The sequence below is a fragment of the Olea europaea genome, unplaced genomic scaffold (genome assembly GCF_002742605.1).
Source record: "Olea europaea var. sylvestris unplaced genomic scaffold, O_europaea_v1 scaffold997, whole genome shotgun sequence".
Lineage (NCBI taxonomy): Eukaryota > Viridiplantae > Streptophyta > Magnoliopsida > Lamiales > Oleaceae > Olea > Olea europaea.
Genome location: NW_019268485.1, coordinates 227,208 through 245,830, shown reverse-complemented (window position 1 = coordinate 245,830; position 18,623 = coordinate 227,208). Strand labels below are relative to the sequence as shown.

The window sequence follows — 18,623 nt, the reverse complement described above, 5'->3', positions numbered from 1 at the left end:
TATGTTTTGGTGGAGATGCATGTCATATAAGTGGGTTTGTGGACTCGGATTATGCAGGTGATCTAGATAGACGACGATCTACTACTGGATATGTGTTTTGCATACATGGTGCCCCAGTTAGTTGGCGATCGATGTTACAGGCTACAGTTGCTCTTTCTACCACAGAGGCCGAGTATATGGCCATGGCAGAGGGAGTGAAGGAAGCATTGTGGCTATGGGGTCTTCTAGATGATTTGGGGATTGAGCAGGATTGTGTGGATTTGTGGTGTGATAGCCAGAGTGCGATTCACTTGGCTAAGAATCAGGTTCATCATGCTCGAACCAAGCATATTGACGTCAGGTATCATTTTGTGCGTGATGTTATAGAGGAAGGTGATATTTCACTCTCGAAGGTACACACAAATGAAAACCCTGCTGACATGTTAACCAAAGTGGTGACGGGTAGCAAGTTTCAACATTGCTTGGACTTGCTTCACATTAGTCCGTGTTGATATGCCCGAGAGGGCATGGCCCTTCGGGGCGAGGTTGAAATGAGGTGGAGTATATGGAGGTGAACTACGGAGGCTTGATCCCGAGTTTTGGGTACGTAGGCAATCATGGTATGATTGATGCAGCCGAGTTGGTGCTTGTTTCTTCTCCTTTTGTTCGTCCAAAATTTGAGGTCTATCAAATGATGTACGAGGTGGAGAATTGTGAGAAGGAGGGAAGCAAGAAGAGAAGAAAGGGAAAAGAAGGCAAGCAGCGCCTAGGCGCTGCATGGACCGCGCCTAGGCGCTGCCCTGTTTCTGCTGCAGCAGAAACTGGGCGCCTAGGCGCCCCGAATGCAGAAGGGAAGCAGAATATTGGCGCCTAGGCGCCACTTCCATGGCGCCTAGGCGCCCCGGCATGTATATATATATGCATTTTTTCCCTCTTTAAAACACAACTCACACAACACAAGACCTAGAGAGAAAAGGAGAGAATTTTTACAAGTTGAAGGTGTTCATCTTGGGTATAAATTCAAAGGTATTTTCTTTCTTGGGGATTAACTTGAGGCTTGTTCAAGTAATCCTAACACATTGATTATCATATATTCCATTGGATTCATTTCTTCCTCATTTTCTTGTTCTTCATGTATTTTGGATTTTTCACTTTGCCAACTTAGTTTGTTTCTTGGGCATTCATTGGGAATTGTTTTCCCAACAGATTCGGTTCTGTTCGGTTCCGTACTATAATTACATTTTTTAAGATGTACAACAATACCACCTAAATACAAGTAATTATAAATTCAATCATAGCTTTCCTGGCTGCCCCTGTCTTCTGCCTCTTTATGATCACCTCCTTGGCTCCTTACTGCTGGCACCTGAGCACCTGATTGTGCCTCTGTCCGTGAGTGTTCTTATGCACTGTTGCTGTCCAGTTTCGCCCCTGTTCAACCCCATCTGTGTGTGGTCTTTCTGGCCGGGTTTTTGGTATTCCTTTCTGGTCCATTTGGGCTGGTGTTGCTGTGTGATTTTCAGCTCTTGATCCGAGCTTCGATCCATCCACTTTTGGTGCCAATCCATTGGAGCTTGATAGGGAAGCTTTACCCTTGATTTACTTTGACTATTTTCCATTATCTATTGAACAGTTAACCGATTTTGTGTGGTTAATTGATCGATAGGCCTTTTTATCACTACAAATAAATATTAATTATGCATCTCTACCAAACACGGTCTAAAATGACACGGTTAATAGATTTATCCAAAAATTTCTGGATCCCAAATTAATATGACAACCAGGGACGGACCCAGAGATTTCGGACTGTGGGGTCAAAAATGAAGGCTTCGCCCTTCGCGGCTACGCCGCTACTGTTTGGGAAGAAATTGTTAGATATTTTTCATCATTTTGCATGAATTTTTTTTTTTTTTTTTTTTGCGAATGATTTGCCGCCCCGACTAGTATTTGTCATTGTGCAACGGGGATCGATCTGCCTGGTCAGGCCGTGGGAGTTGAGGGGGCAACGCCCCCGAAAGAGAATTTTATTTTCAAAAGTCTTTGGATAGGTGGATCTGTTCGTTTTGACTGCTACTTCTAACATATGTGTTCTTCATTTCAAGGGACACACTTATTCAAACGGTTGCCTCAATTTCTATAAATTCTGGTTGAATTCTCGTTTGCAAAACACATTAAAAAAATTCTTCTCTCTTTCTCTTGGCATCATCAGTTCTTTTTCGAGTGTCTTCTTGGTTTGATCAAACGCCTCTATTGTATTCTAAGAGAGATTTTCTATCATACCCCAGTCGTGACTTCGTTGGATAGGGAAGAAACATCTCTTAAAAGATAACGTTTTTCGTGCCTTAGAGTTTATTAAGTTTTCAGATTTTTCTACATTTTTCTCATCAGAAATCGGTGGGGAGACAATGGAGTGGAGAGTGGATTATGGTCTTAGGTCTATCATCTATGGACTATGGATTAATGGATATGGATAATGGATTGGAGTCATTGGATCATATGGATATGGATGATGGATTCTCGGCATTGGGCTAGCCGGCTAGGAATTAATTGGAACCCCCAAATGTTCATGGATAACCGTTTTCACAAAAAAAAAAAAAAAAAAAAAAAAAAAAAAAAACAAAAAAACTGTGGGGTCATTTGACCCCACATGACCCCATGTGGGTCCGCCCCTGATGATAACCATAAATGGAACAGAATAAAAAAAAAAAAAGAAACAAAAAGCTATTTGCATTCTGTAACACTATTTGGTGACGTTAATTTTGGTCTTATTGCTTTATTCCCACGGGTGGAAAGAAGTAGCCCACACTGTAGCATCATTTGTTTCTCCAATTTTTGATATCACTGGGTGGACTTGTTTGCATTCCATTATATTTGTCCACCACAACTCGTGGTAATATGGATTAATGAAGTTATAGATTTTATCAAAAGAGAAAAGTGATGCAATTAGTTTGGAACTACTTATAGACCAGATTGATTAACGGGATAAATATTTTCTCTGTCGTGACAGGTACGAATTAATTTATTACAGTTCCTCTGAGTTGGGATGCATATGAGTGCAATGCAATGATAAGGAATGTAACTTGACACTATTGAGAAATATCTGACCAAAATTTCAGAATCTTTTGCTGGTCCTTGCTGTGAGAAAGAAAATGGATTACTCATTGATCAATGAATATGAAAACAAAATGTTGGCTGGTTTGTTACGAGAATTTCGAACATATTTAGTTCCGGATATAAAGAAGAGAATTCAGGATGTACGACAAAAGCAAAAGTTGTGGCATGCTGTATTAAAAGATCTAGATCAGAGAAAAAGTAAGGTGTCAAGTGTACATCTCCTGGAAAGAGAAATCAGAGACTTTGTTTCTAGACTTCAGAATGTCCTTGAAACTTATTTCAACGAGTACCAACGCAGAAGAGGCAGAAGCATAATGGGAAAATTCATTGATGAATTCAAATTCTTCAAGATGGCTGATTTAGATGTTAAAGAGATTAATATGCAGATAAGGATGACCAGTTGGTATTTAGATTTTGTAGGAGCATTGAGTAAGACAGAAACTCAGTTAGCAAATGAGAATCCAGAAACCGAGATCCGACAAAAGTTGAGGAGAAGCATCTTTGACTCTGGAGAAAACGATATTGTTGTGAAGGATCCCAGACTTCGAACTATAAAATCTTCTCTGCTTGATGGCAAAGACGGAGTTATTCGCATATATGGCAGAGGTGGCATAGGGAAGACCGTACTTGCCCACAAGTTATATAGTAGTCCTTCTGTTCAGTCCCACTTTTACATTTGTTCTGCGGTAGAAATTGGCCCAGAATTTGCATTAAGAAATGTTCTTGAAAGTATTGTAGTACAACTTCCAGAAGGGAGAGAGAGAGTAAAGCAACCAGATCTAACACTTGAAACAGTTGCAGAACATTTTAAAGAATATGGAAAAAATATGAGATACTTGTTTGTTTTGGACGACATACGGTCCCTGGGCGATTGGAATCTCTTGCTTAGAATTTTTCCAAAAAATCGAAAGGGTAGCAAACTAATGTTGACAACTCGGTTAGAATAAGTAGCTTTTTCTGTGGATGAAGATGAACCAGATGGACTTGATGAACAAGATGGACTTGATGAACCAGATGGATTTGTTCATGTGATGCGGCGTTTAAGCCCATTTGACTCTTTCCAGTTATTTCAGAAAACATTCTTGAGGGACCCTTACGGTAAGTTTCTCTTCCACAATATTCATCCAAATCTGAGTTCCGTTATTTTCACCATCTTCCGCAACTACCTTTTTCCACATTTTTGTTGGATCAGGATTATCTGCCTTATCCTCTATTCTAGGCTTGATAAATTTTTTATCTTATGTGGTGTGTAACCTACACGCCTATTTAATGTTAGTCGACATCTACATTATGGATAAAATGATTGGTAATAAATGACATATTGCTAGTCATTGTATATTAGAGAGCAATCATTAATCTATAATAATATATCCACTTAGGTTAAGAAGTGCACTCTTTTTTTAGTGATCATACAAAGTTAAAGGTTGTATGAATCGGTTATCTGACGAACAAGACCACCACAAGCCTAGAAAATATATGCAGGAATGAATGAAACACAGAGAATTAAAGAATTAACAGATGCTGAATGTCCAGGTCATTTTACGCGGTTCAGTAAATTTTTCACATCCACGTTAGGACCAGATCTATTTCTTTCCTGTTATTGACAGTAAATTACTGAGATCTGTCCACAATTAAATTCACTGAAATCAGAAAATTCATCGCCACTTAAAGGAAGAATCCAGATTGCTCTGGGTATTTCATCTACTGTCTTCTCACCTGTCTCCTTCTTTATATTGTTGTCTTAATTTTTAACTCTTGTGAAATGCTGGGCAGATTCTGGACTTTAAGATCCTTAGCTTTGACTTCCCTGCTAGATGTCTCTAGGTATAAATAAGTCGGTTGTTCCACTGGCCATAACAGTTATAAATAGGACATTAGTGCCTCTCATAGTACTCTCTCCTTCCATTTATATAGAATGATTTTGTTTTTTACAAAAATTAAGAAATTTTATTTAATAATATTAAAAAAGCAATTTTTGCCAAAAATTTTCCTAATTTACCATTATTTAATTATCGACTACTAGTAGTAAATTGAGAAAGATTTATTATAATCAGGCAAATTAGATAAGAGTATATTAGTAGATAAAAAAATTCTAAATAAAGAAACAATACTATATAATTGGGAGAAGAAAATAAGGAAAGTTAACCTATATAAATGGAAATGGGGGAAGAGCAATTTTTTTAATAATGAAAAGCATTTTATTCTCTCTCTCTCTCTCTCTAAGTTTTGAACTGGACAAAAGCCTCAAATTCTTTGTTATTGGAATTAACTAACATATCGGTACAAGAAAAAAACCCTTTCAGTTTTCGTGATCTAGCTGTTCGTTGATTTTTATCCAGTATATAAACAAATCTACACATTTGGATGCACATCTCAGATTTTGACCGTCTTTATTCAGTCAAAAGAAGGTTTATGAAGGAATAAGCTTCTGTTAGTTTTCTCTTCTAATCGATGGCATAAATAGCCATTGTACAAATATCAGATTTTAAAGTTTAGGATCGTTATTGACTAATTTTAGAAAACAATACTACCTAGATACAAACTAATAATTCTGTAAAGCTAATAAAAAGATAATGGTGGAGTTTGGACAGAGAAGCACTAGCTTGAAGATAATCACGCTAATTATCCATATTTCCCTTCAAGTTGGTAAATTGAGAAAGATTTATTATAATTAGGCAAATTAGATAGGGATATACTAGTAAATAAAAAAAAAAATTCTAGATAAAGAAATAAGACTATATTATTGGGACAAGAGAATAACGAACGTCCGCCTATATAAATGGAAAGTAGGGAGTGCAAACTTTTTAATAATGAAATGCATTTCTCTCTCTCTCTCTCTCTCTCTCTCTCTCTCTCTCTCTCTCTCTCTCTCTCTCTCTCTCTCTCTTAAACTGGACAAAGCCTCCCTATGGTAGTGAAATGCAAATTCTCTAATATTGAAATTAATTAACACATCTGTACAATGAAATAAAGCCCCTTCAGTTTTCTTTATCTAGTTGTTTGTTGATTTTTATCCAGTACAAAAACAAATCTACACATTTGGATGCACATCTCAGATTTTGATCTTCTTTATTTAGTCAAAAGAAGGTTTTTGAAGGAATAAGCTTCTGCTACTTTTCTCTTCTTATTGATGGCATAAATAGCCATTGTACAAATATCAGATCTAAAGTTTAGGATCATTGTTGACTAATTTTAGAAAGCAATACCACCTAGTTACAAGCTAATAATTCTATACAGCTAATAAAAAGGGACAATGGTGGAGTTTGGACAGAGATGCACTAGCTCGAAGATAATTACGCTAATTGTCCACATTCCCCTTCAAGTTGATGCATAGATATCATTAATGCCAATTTGTCGAGGTAGCTATTAAATGCTTGGTTAGTGCATCCACCAGTTATTCTTGAAATTGAACATGAGGCACTTCAATAAGCTTTGCTTTAAGTTTTTCCTTGATAAAGTGTATTAACCTCATTATGTTTAATTCTATCATTTTGAACTAGGTTATGGGCAATATTACATGATGCCTTGTTATTGCAATATAGCTTCATAGGATTGATCTGCTTAAGATGTAAATCTTGCATCAAATTCTTTATCCACAATAATTTACGTACTCCCTTAGCCATTTTCCCTATATTCTGCATCAGCCCTGGATTTAACTACTGCCTCTTGTTTTTTACTTTTTCGAATAACTAAATTCTCACCTACAAATGTGAAATACTTGAATGTAGATCATCTATTCTCGATTGATCTTGCCCAATTAGCATCAATAAGCTAAATTAGGCTTGATATGTGCAAGGTACATTAACTTTCCAACAAGCCTCTGATAGTGTTCCTCGTTAGCAGGGACTTGATTTTGATGTATCTTTAGTTTCGATTTTTCTTCCACATGGGTGCTAGCTAGGCTACATGCTATCATGCCAATCTCATTCAACAGATCTAAAGCATATTTTCGTTGAGACAAAAAATTCATTTCTTCGATTTTGACAAATAAATTTCAAGGAAATATTTCAATTGGCCAAGATCTTTCATTTCAAACTCTCAAGTAAGATGATTCTGCAGTACTGCCCTTTCTTCATGATCATTTCCAATCACTATCATGTTATCAACATACGTAATATGAGCTATGATGTGTTCTTTATCATTTTTCAAGAAGAGAGTACAATTTGAGTTACTTCTCCTATATCCAATAAACTTCATAATGTCCGTAAACCTTCCAAACCATACCCTAGGTGACTGCTTCGGACCAAATAGGGACTTTCTCAATTTACAAACATGTTTGCTTCCTTTGGTTTGCATAATACATCCATAAGCCAACTGCATTATACTTCTTCTTGAAGATCTCCGTGCAGAAATGCATTCTTTGCATCTAATTGGTGTAAAGAGCAGTCAAGATTTATTGCCAAAGATAGTAGAATATGTACAAGATTAATTTCAGCCTTGGGTGCAAATGTCTCCATGTATTCAATCCCTTAGATTTGAGTATATCTCTTGACGACATGCCTTGCTTTGAATCGCTCGATCGTTCCATTAACCTTGTATTTAATGGTGAAGACCCACTTACAACCGAATGGTGTCTTCCTTTCTTCAACAACTTTTCGTCTTGAATTCTTTTGGAGAGACGTCATCTCGTTATTCATTGCTTCCCTCCATTTAGGATCTTTCAAAGCTTCATGTACACTACAAAGAGTAGATTCATTAAATAATTGATTCGCAAATGCTTTACTTTACTTTGACAATTAATGGTAAGACACAAAGTTACTTATGGGATACTTAGGTTTGGAGTTAAGAATAGGTTCATAATTTACTCTAGGTTTTTCCCTTGTGGTTCATTCGACCAGTACCTTTAGTTGGGGTTCAGATGTTACCTGAAATTCAGACATAGAATCGGTTTGAACGATAAATTGGTCAACTGGTAAATTGTAGACGGGAGAAATGGCTGAATAGTTGGTTGTACCACTTCCATAAGATCCTGACTATTTTCCCTTCCAAACTATCCCCATTTGTCTCATATGGGCAATCATAGCTATTATCAAAGTTGCTATTATTTGGACATTCAACAATCTCATCCAATTTGTCACCACTCCTAAGATCCAAAGTTTCCAAAGTATGATTAAAGGTCTGCAATTCGTTTCTATTCTCCCCCTAAATTGGAGGTTTGGGAGTAGAATTATACATGTCATCCTTATAAAATACAACATCAAGGGGGTGATAGCATTGATAGCCTTTTTGATGTTAAGCACACTGTCAACAAATATAGACTGAAGAGCTCGAGGTTCCAACTTATGTCTTAATGATTTGTGAAGATACATGAAGGCTACACATCCAAATACTTTAGATAGCATATTCGATATAGCAGGAGCACTTATTGCCTTATGAATAATGTTAAAAAAGGTCTGAAACTGAAGTCCACTAGAATGTACATGATTATTGAGGTAAACTGCAGTAGTGATAGCTTTATCCCAAATAACTGGTAGGCACATGAGCTTCAAATAAGGAAGCACATAAAGTTTCAAGAAGGTTATTACACTTCACAGCCCATTTTGTTGAGGGGTATTAAGGACAAGTAGTCGATGAAAAATGCCATGAATATACAAGTACTATTTTAGGTCTTGATTATCAAACTCTCCACCATTATCACTACGGAGAACTTGTATGCTAGATTGATACTAGGTGGCTATCATCTTGTAAAATTTTTGGAACAATGAACTAACTACAATTTTTATTTTATTTTATTAAGCAAATCCAACTCATGCAGGTATGATCATCAATAAATGAACTAACGTTTATTCTAAGAGAAGAAGTATTTGCTGGACCCCATACACTAGAGTGAATAAAATGGTGCTGGACTTTTATTCATACTTGTTGAAAATGGAGCACGATGGCTGTTAGCCATTTCACAGATGTCATACTTAAATTTGAAGTAGCTAATTGCTCAAAGAGCTTTGGAAATAATTTCTTTAAATATCCAAAAGATGCATGACCCAAACATCTACGCCAAAACCAATTTCTGAATTTTGAATTGTGCTAGATTTATTCACGGAAAAACTTAAGCCAACTGATTTGAGCTTGTCGGCATTAAATTAAGATAATAGAGCTTCCCCCTTCTAGTACTATAACCAATTGTCTTCCAAGTCCCGGTGTCCTTAAAAACACAAAGATTTGGCCAAAAAAATCACAATTTAATGCAATGTACGAGTTATTAGATCATCAAACAATAACTTATGGTTAAGGGTAGGAACGATCAAAACAGAATCTAAATTCATGATTTCAGTAAGAGTGATAGAACTTTCTTCAACAAAAGGAGAATAAGTACCATTTTCTAGACGGCTTCATAGACTAAATATGATGATTGTCAAAGGTCATGTGGTCAGTAGTACCGAAATCAATTATCCATTCAATATAGTATTGTCAAGAAAATTGTAAATTGTATATAATAAAGTCTTGTAAATATTACAAAGGAGAAGACCCTATTTATAGGGCTACAAATAACTGTAAAAGGAAATAACGAAAAATGAAAGATTGTGTAATAATTACACAATCAATTATTAAGGAAAATAATCCTATACTATTGGAAAACTATCATAGAGAAATATTGATCCTATATATTATTTTCACTCTACTGACATCTCCCCTCAAATTAATGTTGGTAAAAGCATCAATTTGCAATCGCGAACTGGATGTGCTGTCTAGTCAACATTTTCATAGAAATCATAAACTAAGAGCTCAACGTTGCTGAACTTCAAACCCAAGAACTGATTCAAAACTCGATATGATTCCCTGCAAAGAGTCAATGTCCGACCAGAGACTGATGATGCTACCAAATCATCACCAAAACACCAAATGCTCGCACCACACTTGATGCACCGAAGAGTCACACGTTATCAAAAATTCTATCAACCGTGGACAACCACAAGAAACCCACACTTAAAAGGCTGAGTTATGACCAAAGAGAATTGAAGATTCAACCATTCCAAAGATACTTCAGAGAACTCACTCCCTAAGAAGAATTTCCAAAAATTTATGGACTATACCGACCCATACAATGAGCTCTATCTGTCAAGAGAATTCAGTCGAACACATAATTCGTGTTCCGACAAAAGCTCTAACGCTAATACACTGGCCAAAATTCAGCAATATTGCTGACCAAGATGTTACAGTTGGAAGAAATCCCACAAAATAGCTTACACCAAAAATGTCAATTGAACTTGACATACCAATTCCAAAATCCAATTATGCAAAATTCCAAATTCCAGATACACTGGAACAAATAACAAATCAAATTCCAGATAATTGGACCAACACCAAACCAAATGTCCAATCCCATGAACTGAGGATATATCAAACCAAATGCAGGGAAGAAGATGATGCAGAAGAGAGAGGGAGAGACCAAATCATCAAATTTCACATGATCACCAAATTCCAAATAAACTGAATATACCAAACAAATTCGGTAATGAATATTAGAGAGGAGAAGAACAAATTTTTGATAAACCAACCAAGGAAGAAAAATCAGAAGAAGAAAGAGAAGAAGAAAAGAACAGGCAACAGAGAAGAAGATGAAGGAAGAAAAAGTTTGCCAATTGCTACAAGATAAGTTAAATTCCAAATCCTTTTGTTAACACATAACTTTTGCCCAAATAAAACAACTGGCCCAATCTTTATTTTCTAGTCACCCAAATTCCAAAATCTAATTGCATTCTTCACCAATTGGCCCAAGCTACAAAATCTGCTTAGATCCATCAAACCGCCAAGACCACATAAGCTAATATTCCACAATAAAATTAAATGTATAGCCCAATAATTTGTCCAATATACTAATAAAGAGGCTCAATCGAATAATAAGTTTTCTCATGACATAATAACTCTTGAATAGCATTGACAAACACAATTAAATGCCCAACAATGAAGCCCACACTAAACTAAAAGGAAACAATCCAAATTATTTGCTACAGCCCAAATTAATCACCCCACAAAAAGGAACCAAATTGCTGTCCAAAAAAATAGCCCAAAAGAATAAATTATCAATAACCCCAAATCTTAGCCTAAACTAAAACAACCCAATTAACCTACCAAGAAACTACTGACACACCCAAGGTATTTACCAGAAGATGCTGACTATTCCAAATAGGAATTGCTGACAAACCACAGCAACCCTCCATCATATCATTCTGAGCCGTCACTACTTCTTCCACCCCGACAACCACCACCAGCCGTTGTTGCAGCCTTAGAATCCACCAACCAGGCTGTTGCTAAGTTCTTTGAATCCAAGCCCATCTTAGACTCGTTGCAAGATACCCAAATCAGACAAACTGAAGTCTTATAAATTAAAACTGCATTGTCAGATCAAACAGGACCAGTAATAATCCATATTCTAGTGGTGATGTCAAGTAAGGAAGGCTACGGATACTCTTTGGTTGCTGGGGTTCGTTCATCAATGTGATTTCAATTTTGAAAACAAGATATCTCAGAGAAAGAGTCGGGTGTATGTGTTGAAGGGGCATACCAAGAAAAAGAAATCGAAATTTCATTGTAAAACCTAATACCAAAAAAAGAAAGCTGAAAGGAATGAACAAAATTGCAAGTGGGACGTGGGCTGCCCGCCAGAAGCAAAATTAAAAGGTTGATTTCTTTAGGATCGAAACTGCTCTGATACCATGTCAGGAAAATTGTAAATTGTCTATAATAAAGTTTTGTAAATATTACAAAGGAGAATACCCTATTTATAGGGCTACAAATAACTGTAAAAGGAAATAAAGAAAAAGAATAGATTGTGTAATAATTACACAATTAATTATTAAGGAAAATAATCCTACGCTATTGGAAAACTATCATAGAGAAATATTGATCCTATATATTATTTTTACTCTACTTACAGGTACTAGGAGCAAAAAGATTTTGTAATAATTACACAATCAATTATTAAGGAAAATAATCCTACACTATTGGAAAACTATCATAGTGAAATATTGATCCTATATATTATTTTTACTCTACTTACAAGTACTAGGAGAAAAAATATAAAAAAGCTTTACTAGAGGTAGCAATTAAAGATGAGGCTTCCTTAGGAGTGTTAGTGAAAGGTTCAGCCATACCAACTAAAGCATGGTGATTAGATTCGAAGTTCCGTTTGAGGTGCCATGGCAGGATCCCACCACTCTGATTACCCAATGATCTCATAGCATCATGACTTAGTATGTCCAACTTCACTGCAATGAGTACAAATGAGTTCTGATTGTGCTACTCCAGTTTCATAGCTATGATTTTGTGATCCAGATGATGGATTTGGCTAATGATGGGACCAAATACTCGATCTGGTTTTGCTTCAATGAGCCACCATTACAAATAACTCCAGATGACCAGGTTCACTATCAAGTGTGGTTCAACAAACAGAATCACGACATACATATGAATAGGTTCCTTCAAGATCCAGTACAGGATCCTTTCCGAGAATCTCACCTCAAATTTGTTTAAATTCATCATCCAGTCCATCCAAGAAAATATGCACACTAAATCATTCAACTGATTTATTATAGGTGATAACATCATCAAGATATTTCTGTTTAATCTTATCATGATGATCTAACTCTTGGACGATTTCCACAAGATCACCATAATAGATTGATAGAGGACGATCAAACTATTTGGTTGAAAAGGCTCACCGATTCAATACATAGAGTTACGATTTGTCTGACCTATCATAGAAAGCTTCGGCAAGAGCACCCTAAATTTCATGTGCAAAGGGCATTTGAATATAGCGCTTCATAATGTCCTGCGAGATAGGAATTAGCAACCATCTCTTCAACTTTTGATTTATGACATACGACTTTGAATCGGAAGAATTAGTAGTTTGTATAAGAGATGTTTTGCCTATACTATATTCAAGATTCTCATGTCATGCAATCTGGAGTTTCATGATTTAGGACCATACGTTATTGTTGAATTCATCAATAATGATGGTGGATATGAAATTGGAGTTTTCTGACTGAACATGGATAATTTGTACAGGGGATGATTCTCGTGCAGGGAATTTAGGTATGTCATTAGTTATGGTGTAATGAATATAGGAATTCAGCTATGGTAATATGGTACGGTTGTATGATAAAGGCTTTGACACCAAGTCAAAAAAAGATTTATAAAGGAATCAACTAATGTTACTTTTCTCTTCTAATCGATGGCATAAATAGCCACTGTACAAAGGCCAAACCTAATGTTTAGCATCGTGATTGACAGTTTAGGAAAGCAATAACTGCATAGATCTAAATTAATTATTACATAGATCCTAGTTTTTTTCTTTACAGCTAAGAAAAAGAGATAATGTAGAGCTTGGATAAAGAAGCATAAGCTTGAATATAATCACGCTAATTGTCAACATACTTTACAACACATTGAGCTATGATGCCTTGTATAAATGTAGCCTTGCATCAATGTGGTTTTTAACATTGATCACCTGGTTTTTGTAAGATAAATTAAACTTCAACTATCACATGCATACAGGGCCATAGATAGGGGTTAGCCCAACCCACCCCAAGCCTATTTAATTTTTAATTGAAAAAAATCTTTGAAATTTTATTCCCTATATGTTAACTCAGTAGAAAAAATTGCTACACCTCTCCAGGCATATCATCTACTTCTCAACCTTCAATTTCAGTTACCAGTCCTGGACTCAGAAAGTTTCTTTTATTGTTTTTGTTACTATAATATCTCAGATTTTGTTGTCAATGTAGATTTTGTGAATACAAGCAAGGTGGAAAAGTATATAGCAAAAGGGATAGGATTTCATACGACCAAATAAGCAAATCATACAAAAGTAAGATTGCCAGATGTTTAAATAGTCTAATAAAAAAATGACTACATTATCATAACCAAACATGTAAAATTATAATTCTACCATTTTAGCAATGTAAAATACCATAGGTACAAATAATAAAACTAATTATGTTAAAATCTTCCTCAAGCTCACAGTGCGACAAGAGAAGCAAAGAACGTTTGTTTAAAAAAAAAAGCTAAGTAGGGTGCTATTTCATGAAAAGGTTAGCAAGTTGAATCGAAATGGGAAGAGTAAATCCTATATTTGCAAGTAACCAACACAAAAATACAATTTTAGTGGTACTAGACATTGTAGCATGATACTTAGATTAGGTAGAAAGATCGAGAAATGATTGTTTGCTTCTTATTCTTTCAAGAGATAAGAATCACCAAAAAATATACAAAAACTAACGGTGGATTTATGATCAACATTATAATATGCACGTATCTTCAAAGGGTAGGTCGACAAAAATAAGACACTTTGAAAGCAAGTGCTACAATAATAGTACAAAATATGAACAACAGTAGTCAAATAAACTGTAATAGAATATGCAACAAACTGACTGATAATATGAACAAAATATGCAATATCTGAATGAGCAATAATCAAATATACTAAACAACCAACAACAGTACAATATAAAGTAGGATCTATCAAAAGTACACCATCAGAGATGAATACAGAATATTGGTCTAAAGAGGAGTATCAATAGTTCTAATATCAATAGAACTAGCAGGCTCAAGGTTTCTAATATATGCTTTAGATTGAAATAGAAGTAAGCTTGAATAGAATAAGTATCCTTTGTGCCCAAGAATTAATATAGAGGGCCTAGGTCCTTCACTTCAAATTGACAAGTTAATTATGATTACATGACAACAATCTCATCAACAGTAATAATAATGCCACCAACATACAATGAAAGGATAATGTAACCTGTTGAGGTATACCAGACAAATAGAACAGAATCATGATGATTGGGGGAAAAAACAAGAGAAGCAATAGCATTAGAAAACTTCTTAAACTAGACGAGAGGTACATGTTTGATATCATAAAGTATCTTCTAAAATTTGTAAACGTCTCCATAATTGTGAAAAACACAAGGAGAGGTACCATATAAATGTCTTCTTGAATATTCCCACTCAAAAAGGCATTTTTAACATTCATTTGAAAGATACTATACCAAAGAACACACGAGTCAACAATAAGTATACTAACATTAGTCATCTTTGCAACGGATGAAAAGGTCTTCTCATAATCCATACCATACTACTGATTGAATCCATGAGCAACTACATGGTTATAGGACATTTACCAGGTGGTAATGGAATCAAAATATTACTTTTATGAAATGCACAGAGTTCCTCTGCCATATCTTGCTACAAAAGAAGATCAAGAACGACCTTTTCAAAGGAAGAAGGCTCAAATTGTTAGCAAATAGAGGTAACAAACAACGAAAAGAATCTGAACAGCAAGAGTAACTATAATCTGATAACTTAGTGAACTTTCGATAATGCTGAGGACATAAAGGAGGAGTATGAGGATCTGCAATCATATGAGGTGCATGGGAGACCATAGATGGAGGGGGAATATCTAAGATATTGTAGGTCAGTTCGTTTCTGAGCGTGGGATATCTATAATACATGGTAAATGAGAGGGTGGACTATCTGTGTCTTTAGAGAATGAGTTAATAAAACGAGTTTAGAGTTATTTATGTTATAAGAATTATCAAAATAGAATTGAATGAAATATGTTCAAGAAACACAACATAACAAGAGACGTATAATTTTTCATTGACATGATCGAAGTAACAATAATCTTTTTTTTTTCACGCTAAAACCTTAAAAATACAAAAATGACGTAGTGTAAAATTAACTTGCTACACTAGTGCATTTGGATGATGAGCAAAACAAATGCAGCTAGAAACTCTAAAGAAATAATAATCATGATTGTGTCTATACAATGTTTCGAAGGGTGGCAAACAAAAGTGGGAAACGATGGAATTTTATTGATTAGATGAAAAATATATGCATATGTTTCCTTTCAACAACACTCTTCTATTGTTGGGTATCAATACAAGAGGTTTGATGTATGGTTCCCTAACGACGAGTAATTTAGAGAATTCAAGAAAAATATACTCCCACATAAATCACATCTAAAATACTTAATTACAACAAAGTATTAAATTTTACCAAGTAGTCTAAAAGATTTATCTAGACCGTCCATTTCTAGTAATATGAGCAGGTCCCCACACATTAAAATGAAATGGATGAAATGGTGTAATAGAAGAAGAAATACTTTGATTAAAAGGTAAAGTAGAGTATTTTCTAGTTTCCAACTACTAAAATAAAATATCTTGAGTCTGTACAATTTCAAAGCACCTTTAGAAATTATATATCTCAAATCACTAATGAAAACATGACCAATATAAGGTCATCACAAATAAAAACTAGGGAAAGGGGGAATCAAACAAAAAGTTGACAGATCAACATCGGTTGCTGCAACATTTGATTCTCTTGGATTGTCCAAAACATATAATACTTCTGGCCTACACCCTATCCCAATGAGCTTCTGAGATTCAGGATTCTGTACATGACAAACAGGTTTAAGAAAACTTAACCAAGTATATAGAGTCACATAAATGATCAATAAAGACAAGATCCATAGTTAGAGCGGGGATGCAGTAAATATTGAAATGTAAACTATTTGCACTACCAAAACCAACACACGCCATGGACATCCAAGTGCCATCAGCAATCACAATTGATACAAATGATTTAGAGGGACACAAAGAAGTAAAGAATGTTAAGTCACGTGACATGTGAGAAGTACACGAATCTAAAACTCGTATAGAAAAAGAAATACCTAAAGGATTCTGGGACTACCTACATATACTGAAGATGATGACATAGCATGAGGTTGTGTGGTAGTGACTTTTGAAACTGCTCAATGAGGTTCGATAAAGTGGTACAAGAAATAGATATGGATAGATAATTTTCGTGCTATGAGACTTCAAATGTTTTTTCTCTGCCTAAAGTACGCTAACAACAAAATTGGCAAAAGGAAATGGATTACAATATAAGGTTGAAAAATAGAGACCCTCAAAATAATCACAAAGGACCATTGAAAATTGAACCAGAGGGTGTTGCTTTCTATGCTTAATATATAATTTATAAGCTCAAAATTCATCATCCTCTGTAAGAGCTAAAAGTTAGTCATTACTTAATGAAATTCTTGATCACTCAAAATTTTTTGCTCTAGTGCCGAATACTAGCTTCCAATTGGTATTCCATTGCAAAATTAGATTGTTTAAACAACCATTTAAATAATCCTAAATTTCCTTAGTTGCTTCATATTTTTCTTCATATTTTTCCAATTGTACCCAAATAGAGTGTTCAATAGAATTGAGTATCCAACTTTGTAAATTTTTGCATGTTTGTTCATGTCACAAGCACGAAGAACTTCTACAAACTTATCATAATCAAGTTTATCGAGCTCAAGTTTGGTCTAAATACCAATTACATAATCCCAAATTAATTTACCCTTCAAAATGTTCTTCATGACGACACTCCAATGTGGATAATTTTTGTCATCTAATCTCACATTAATGGAGCCAGGTGAATTATGATTTGTCCCCGCCATTATAAAAATTCAATCAACAACCAAGAACCAACACAATAATATCTCAAGCAAATAGTAAAAGCCCAAAAAATATCAAAATAAAAAATAAACGAAGTAACAAGTAGAACACCAGACATTAATACATGATAGTCCGATGCCATCTACCTGAGTTGACGCTTTGATGATACCATATGGATATTGTTGATGTAAGCAAGGTGGAAGATGAGAGCAAAGAGAACTAAGCAAAGAGAACTAGGGTATCATACAACCAAATAAGCAAATTGTACAAAAGGAAGAATACCTCCTCATTGCACTCTAACATAGTTTTTGTTTACATAGTCTAACAAACAAAATGTATAAACTATACTAACCAAACAAGTAAAACTACAATTATACTTTTAGCAATATAAAATAACATAATTTGTTGAATGGACCATAATGCCCATGAACCACACAAATTTATTTATTTATTTTTGTTACGTAATTATATTCAAAGAAGAGGGACCCATAATGATGTGATAAATTTTTTTTTTCCTAATATTTATTTTGATTCTCTGTATGGACCCATGTGAGTTGTCTCCATACCCTTGAGAGCCATAAGGGTTGGATTTTCTGCCACTTGGAAGAGATTTGTTATTATTTATTGTCAATTTTTTATTTTATAATTTATGTTATTCTTTTATTTGAAATATTTTGTCAACTAGATAAATTGTAGATAATCGGTGTTATATTTGTTGGAATTTGTGGAGCCTAGTTGTACTCATTCGATGGATTGAGTGGTGCAGATGCAACAATATGTGCAATTGACTTTTTAAAAGATGTGGAGGATGCCATTTCTTCGAATGCATGAATTTCTAATTAATTGTTGAATCTATTCTTTCAAATTATTGGTGTACGTTTCATTGACATTCAATCATCAAAGATCAAATTATTTATGTATTTTTGATTTGGAAGAATTTTAAAAAAAATAAAAAATATTCGGTTCTGTGCACTTAAATTCACTTCTATTATTATCGCATAACTTATTTGTTTCTCAAGGTTGTTCTTGGACTTATCAGAAGATTGAATGATATATACATCTGATGCTCATCTGATATGTATCTTGATA

At 34.8% G+C, this 18,623-nt stretch overlaps 1 protein-coding gene across 1 annotated transcript; it reads left to right on the top strand.

The window, feature by feature from the left end:
* Nucleotides 1–3,125: 3,125 nt before the first annotated feature.
* On the top strand, nucleotides 3,126–4,914 carry LOC111392934 (disease resistance protein RPP13-like). The gene is made up of 6 exons (XM_023018345.1): nucleotides 3,126–3,957; nucleotides 4,060–4,188; nucleotides 4,283–4,396; nucleotides 4,573–4,641; nucleotides 4,741–4,808; nucleotides 4,864–4,914. Exons 1-6 carry the CDS (start codon nucleotides 3,126–3,128, stop codon nucleotides 4,912–4,914), a joined length of 1,263 nt encoding a protein of 420 aa, XP_022874113.1.
* The last annotated feature ends 13,709 nt before the right edge of the window (nucleotides 4,915–18,623 follow it).